This window comes from Berghia stephanieae, chromosome 2, assembly GCF_034508935.2.
Source record: "Berghia stephanieae isolate SIO BIC M18660-M18661 chromosome 2, UCSD_Bste_1.3, whole genome shotgun sequence".
Taxonomy (NCBI): Eukaryota; Metazoa; Mollusca; class Gastropoda; order Nudibranchia; family Aeolidiidae; genus Berghia; species Berghia stephanieae.
The window spans coordinates 10,689,051-10,695,794 of record NC_088361.1 but is presented as its reverse complement, the minus strand read 5'-3'; the positions used below and the strand labels follow the sequence as shown (position 1 = coordinate 10,695,794).

At 37.9% G+C, this 6,744-nt stretch overlaps 1 protein-coding gene across 1 annotated transcript in view; it reads left to right on the top strand.

Annotated features, from left to right (window-relative positions):
- LOC144966710 (neuropilin-1-like) overlaps positions 1–6,442 on the top strand; it is a 26,212-nt gene extending 19,770 nt beyond the window's left edge. The window contains exons 5-7 of the mRNA XM_078903481.1: positions 48–220; positions 2,567–2,689; positions 4,834–6,442. Of these exons, the coding sequence (XP_078759607.1) occupies positions 48–220; positions 2,567–2,689; positions 4,834–5,307 (770 nt within the window). The 3' untranslated portion in view covers positions 5,308–6,442. The remainder of the gene's footprint in view (positions 1–47; positions 221–2,566; positions 2,690–4,833) is intronic.
- The last annotated feature ends 302 nt before the right edge of the window (positions 6,443–6,744 follow it).

The following is a 6,744-nucleotide window of genomic DNA, read 5'->3' as shown; positions in this document are numbered from 1 at the left end:
TTCACGTTTCAAACTTTTCATTCATTTTTTTTTCTCATCTAATTCAGCATTAAGTCAATACATTTATATCGAAGCTTCTACTAAAGGTTGGCAACACAGACATCCAGGGGACACAGCCATCTTGATAAGCCCAGCATTTACCATTGGACCTCTGTGCTCAATTACCTTGACCTTTTTCTACAACATGTATGGGGAAGACATCGGAAGTCTCGCTGTCAAGGTAGAGCTACGCAATAAGCTCTGTCTTAACTTAAATGTATTTATTTAATACAGTTTATTATTATTGAGTTAGTGAATTATTAAAGTTGAAGGCCATAATGACAGTAGTGGAAATATATGTTATAAGTACCCTTTTGTACGGTTGTGAAACGTGGACGCTTGACAAAGAATATACGAGGAGGTTAGAAGCATTTGAGATGTGGAGGTATAGAGGAATGTTGAGTCTATCATGGACGAGGAACGAGGAACGAGGAAGTGTTGGAGAAGGTGAGAAAAGGAAGAATATTGATCGATACCACCAGAAAGAGGCAGTTACGGTTTCCCGGACATGTGGGGAGAAGATCCGGATCAGAAAAGTTGGTAACTTCTGGGATGATCGAAGGAAAGAGAGCTAGAGGAAGACAAAGAATGACATATCTAAATAACCTAATACTAATAATGTGATTTAAAAAGCAACGCAGATTTCATGCGCACCGCCGCATAGGATCGTGATTCATGGAGACAGATGACAGGCAACGTGCTCAAGATTACAAGCCACGATGGATGATGATGATGAATGGACATGGATCGTGATTCGTGGAGACAGCTGACCGGCAACGTGCTCAAGATTACAAGCCACGATGGATGATGATGGATGGACATGGATCGTGATTCGTGGAGACAGCTGACCGGCAACGTGCTCAAGATTACAAGCCACGATGGATGATGATGGATGGACATGGATCGTGATTCGTGGAGACAGCTGACAGGCAACGTGCTCAAGATTACAAGCCACGATGGATGATGATGGATGGACATGGATCGTGATTCGTGGAGACAGCTGACAGGCAACGTGCTCAAGATTACAAGCCACGATGGATGATGATGGATGGACATGGATCGTGATTCGTGGAGACAGCTGACAGGCAACGTGCTCAAGATTACAAGCCACGATGGATGATGATGGATGGACATGGATCGTGATTCGTGGAGACAGCTGACAGGCAACGTGCTCAAGATTACAAGCCACGATGGATGATGATTAATAACAAGCATTGCTGTCCTTTCAATGAACGTGATGATAAGTCGATCAACTCAAAATTTATGATTCACGTGTTGAGTAAAATTTGAACTCAATTTCTATTGTCTTAATAGGGGGGGGGGATGGCGAAGTGGCCGAGTAGTTAAGGCATTGCACTGTGACCCGGAAGGTCCCGGGTTTGTGCCCCGCTTCAGGCACTTTCGTTTTTTTCTTCCTTAAGCAAGATTATTAACCCCCAATTTGCTCACTTCGACAACATGGGTGATTCCTGTTGACATCAGACATCTTGGGTTATATAGATTTTAAGAAACTACCTGTATTCAAAATAACGAGAGGAATCACTGCCTAGTATAGATTTAATGCTGATACGCTCACCTCACTCGCTAATCGGAAGGTTGAGATACAACCCTTGTAATTATTAAAAATGATGGTGTCTGTTTTCAGTGGGATTTGACTAACCAAATTTGATTTTTCGATAAAATCATCAAGATGTCTAATCAAATATCATAATACACGCAAACCATCTTCATTTAAGGTGTAAACACCATGCAAAATTTGGTGACGAAATTGGTCCAGTCGTTTTTTGAGCTTTCGTTTTACTAAAAATTTCAATTTGCCAAATACATAAACATGTGCAAAAGTAACTTGACACCAGTTTGAATCAGTTCATTTGAGTTTTTAAAGGGAAAAATTGGGCAAATATAATATAAATATCGAAGAAATGATCAATATCTTTTGATATATGTGATGATATATCATCAACATACATGCATAATCATAAAAGTAACGACGACCCAAAGAACACAAGTTTAAGATCTGAACAAGTGTGTGTGAAAGGTGCCAGGCCTTTATTGGCGGCCAGCATTTATGTGGATAATAAGATGGCATCATTCTGTAACCAGGACATCAGTTGCACAATGTATGAAGGACTGATTTCACACTTCCAAGGAAATTGGAACCAGTATTTTGACATCACTCTATTGTTCCCTATTCATTTGACGGGCAGATTTGGTGGAATAAAGACAAGTAAATAATAATAGAAAACACTTATTTACATTATCATGTTTAACTCAAAATGATAAGGTTTTAATTAAGGCAAGAGTTACATAATATCTTTAAAATGGTTTAAATAAATTATTTGAGCCAATCTGTGTCTCACATCCGAACTAACTTATGGGCCTAATTCAAAATTGTTGTAATGGACAATATTTTGCGCCATTTTTAGAGATGTCCATTACAACAATGACCCCATAAGGAAATGGATTATCAGACCTGCGAAAAAGTTCACATCGGTTTGAGCAAAATAATTTACCCCTCTTTCAACAGATTCATAATAATAGCCCTGGCAAAGTTCTTTGGTTAAAGACAGGACAACAGCACGATGATGGAGATACTTGGGATAAAGCTACTGTTGATTTTCCATATAGACAGAGTCATTCAACATTTCAGGTAAAAAGTGGTCACGAGGGGGAGGGGCACATACTTGCCTTAACTCTCTCCTTACCAGCCATTTTCAGGATTTTCCCCAAACATTCACACCCAACTAACACAAAAATAGCTTTTTTATCACCCAAATACAATCGCAGCAAGTTATTACGATACGTAATTTCCTTAGCAAAACATGCTCTACATCACACTGTTCATTTTCTTTAAATTGTATGATGTACAACATATATTTGAATAAGAAAAAGGTTGGTTGTATCGTTACGAATGTGACGATTTTCCAATAGTTGGTAGGTGAGGGCCAACCCTCTCCATACCGCCCATAGAAAAATCGTCATTTATTACGATCCAGCCAATATTTTCTTTTTGTCTTATTTTGATTTCATTTTGTTATAGTTATAGCTATAAAAACTCGACACTGTGTTGCAGAGCTCATTGTTCTGAACAAAATATAGAATACATTCGTTACTATTCTGTTTGAGAAATCTACTTTTGTGTTGGATGAGTAGGAAGTTTCGGGTAAATTCTGAAAATAGCTGGTAAGGAGAGAGTTAAAAGAACACCGACCTCTAACTTTAGTAGTTCAGAGCCATACGGCAGAAGGAGCTGGAGATTTTCTCTACTTCTATAGCGTGAAACGGTAAATAGCAATTGCCTGCCACCCTTTAGATATGACACTAGTTTATCGCAAAGAGCTTCCGTCAGATTTAGCAGACTCAGGAAGTGGGACGGGGGACGGGGGGGGGGGGGGGGGGGGGGGGGGGCTCAGAAAAAAATCTCGACATCCCCCGGGATCAATCTAGGTTCTTTTGCGTGTGAAGTGATTGTTTTACCAACTTACCAATCGGGACCCGGCCCCAATTCAAACTCTAATTATAGACAAAGTTTTCCTTTTGTCTTTTGTCAGATTATTTTTCTACGGTAACAGTTCATCAAGTAATGATTAGTTATATGATGGGCATTTTAAATTTTTATAGCGGAAAACACCCTGTATTATACCGTCATAATATTCAAAGAACAATATACACAAATGGGTTCCAATAGCTCAGTTGGTAGAGGACCCGTTTTACAACCAAAGAAACCGAGATCGATCCCGCGAGCAGTCAAGATTTATTTTTCTGACCCCCCCCCCTACCCCCGCCCTCCATGTCCCCGAGGAGCAATTTGGTGGTTGGGTCTTTTACCTTTATGCGGAAGTACTTTGTAATTTACCAGCGTCCTACGTACAGGGTAACAAGTAATTGCTAAATGTCCGTTTCACGGGATAAACTCTGGCTCCACTGGCGTAATGCCTCTGGAGGATTTACTTTCCTTAATAGGGAATGAGAGGACGCGAGGACGAGAGACGTATGCGCACAACCAACATGACGTTCTCTCTCTAATAACTTTTCCGCCGGTGATGTCACAGACTATGGGTGACGTCCAATCAAGGGACGCTACTCTTCCGCTAATCTCATTCCCTATATGCAATTGTTACAATTTGCTTCAGACAAAAAGGAGTGGCACATATTTTAAATCCCGTTTACTGTTATGAAATTTATTAGTTTTGTTAGATTATAAATTATTTTGAAAAACACTTTCCCATCTCTTAGATACGCTCTAAACTTTTTCAAGATTTGCCCAATCAAATAGTGGTTTTCTTGCTTCTTGTGATGCTTTATATCAACATTTTAAGCTCCCTCTTTCTTTATCCCTTATCTCTCTGACTCTCTCTCTCTCTCACACACACACTCTCTCTCTCTCACACACACTCTCTCTCTCACACACACTCTCTCTCTCTCACACACACTCTCTCTCACACACACACTCTCTCTCTCTCTCTCTCTCTCTCTCTCTCTTTCTCTCTCTCTCTCACAATAATCATTAATTAAGTGTTAAATTTCTCTAAAACTAAATATTTTAAAAAAGAAATATTAATTAAAATATTTTTGTCAATGTCTATTCAGAGATAACGAAATCTGAATGGATTGAGGGGTTAATTAACGATTTCTTACACAAGCTCGTGCAGCCGTTGGAAACATGTCGGAGCTTCAATAAACAAGAGTGTAAAATTCCTATAAAATTGTATGTCAAAATCGTCTTTAAAAGCATTGGCAGATTTTCCTAAAGACTCTCAAGAAGCTATGAATCTCATTTCTTTCTTTAAACAGTTTGAAATAATCGGCACAAGGGGAAAAGACTATTTAGGTGATATCGCTATTGATGACGTCAAAGTTGTGAAATTTTGTAGGCCACCGACTACTTCTACAACTAGACGAACAACCAGCCCAACGACTAATCCTACTCATGTTACCACAACTATACCTTCAACTTACCCTAAAACAAGCCTTACAGCCTACCGGACAACTATATACACAACTAGACCTAGAACTAGTACTACAAATAGTCTAATTAATAGACTTACAACTAGGTCGGCAACTAACCCTGCAACCAGCCTATCAACAAACCATACAACCATACCAACAACTAGACATTCAACTAGTTCCACAACCACAGCTATCACAAAGACCGGAAGTACATCCCATTATAAAACAACGATACCTTCAATCATTGGCAGTAAGTGGTATAGTCAATTTCTCATACACTCCCCATCAACGAGTATCGTTGCTAGGATGTCGAGTTAACTTCACATTCTACACCTTTATATTAAATTATATGTGGCCAATGCTCTCTAAACGGTATTATGTCCGGGTAAGTCACATCCATAAAGATCGTTTAAATTCAAAATGTGAAATTCTAGTTTTTGTCAGTATTGGAAACTATACGAGTCAACATGAGTCTAGGCTACTAGAAGTTGTGAACTGTAAAATGTAATAAACAAAAATGAATGTAACGGCTTCAAACAATAACAAAATATCAACACGGAAAGTTTGATTCGGGCTCAAAACCCTTCTTCAGCCAACAATAAAAACATAATTACATTTCTTAAACATACTTTAAAAGCTCTTTCTTTTATCTGGTCTTCAATGTAATATATTTATGTTTTTTTTTAATTATTATTTTTGATTTGTTTGTGTTATTGATTGACGAAACATTCCGTGTTTGGTATTTTGTTCTTTTTTTTTTTTCTTCTTTGTTTTGAGGCGCTGTTATATTCATGTTTTGTATGTTTCTTCTTCGAAATTAATGATATTCATTTTCATAAATAAAGCATATAAACACCTCGGCATAATCACGTTTGGATGCGATGGATAGGTTTGAGTTGCATCATCAAGAAGTTATGGCAAAATCAGCCAATCAAAGCGGGATACTGAATTTGTCCTCTACTTAGAGTATTATTAACTATCGTATTCTAGAGGATACGTATTTAAAGATTTGGCCAGAAAACTCGTCCTTCGGATATCGATTGGTTTTCAATGATCTTCATCTTGGCAAAAGCGAGGTCCCAGGTTTTAGAGTATTTGTCAAATATGAAGGTCATTTAAATCAATCGATATTTCAAGGACGACTATTCTGGCCAAATATTTAAATACGTGTCTTCCATAGAGGGCAGTTAACTTGTATGTAGTCAGTTCTATATATTAAAAAAGAAATAAACACTATTTTCTTTGTGTGTTCCGGTTTTACTAGTCACAAATCGACGACTAACGGCGAATTTTTCCGAGACCGCGAAATAATCGACGTCACTTTCACGGATACAGAGTTTGTTCCAACTTCCATGTCGAGGCCAAGCAAATTCGCAGGTTGACGAGACAGAATTCTTTTAGAACGAACTCGCCTTTATTTTCCTCTTGTTTTTGTTTCTTTCTTTCTTTGTTTTGCCAAGAGTCGTATTTTTGGATCTTGTTTATAAAGACTTTGCAAGACTTTGTTATGACGAGGTCAGGTGAGTTCCATTATTTACTAACTTAAATAATATATATAATGCTATACTATGGCAGAATTTATAAATCATTGCCTTTCACCGTAATTTTTTTTTAACTTGGGCAGATAATTGAATTGGATAGTTTTAAAACTTTGATTGGCCAAGAGTTGTATTATCTTGGATTTCAATGTGACCAGTAACGTTTTCTTACTCATTTGTTTAATCATTCATTGTTGATATTATTGATAGATCACGT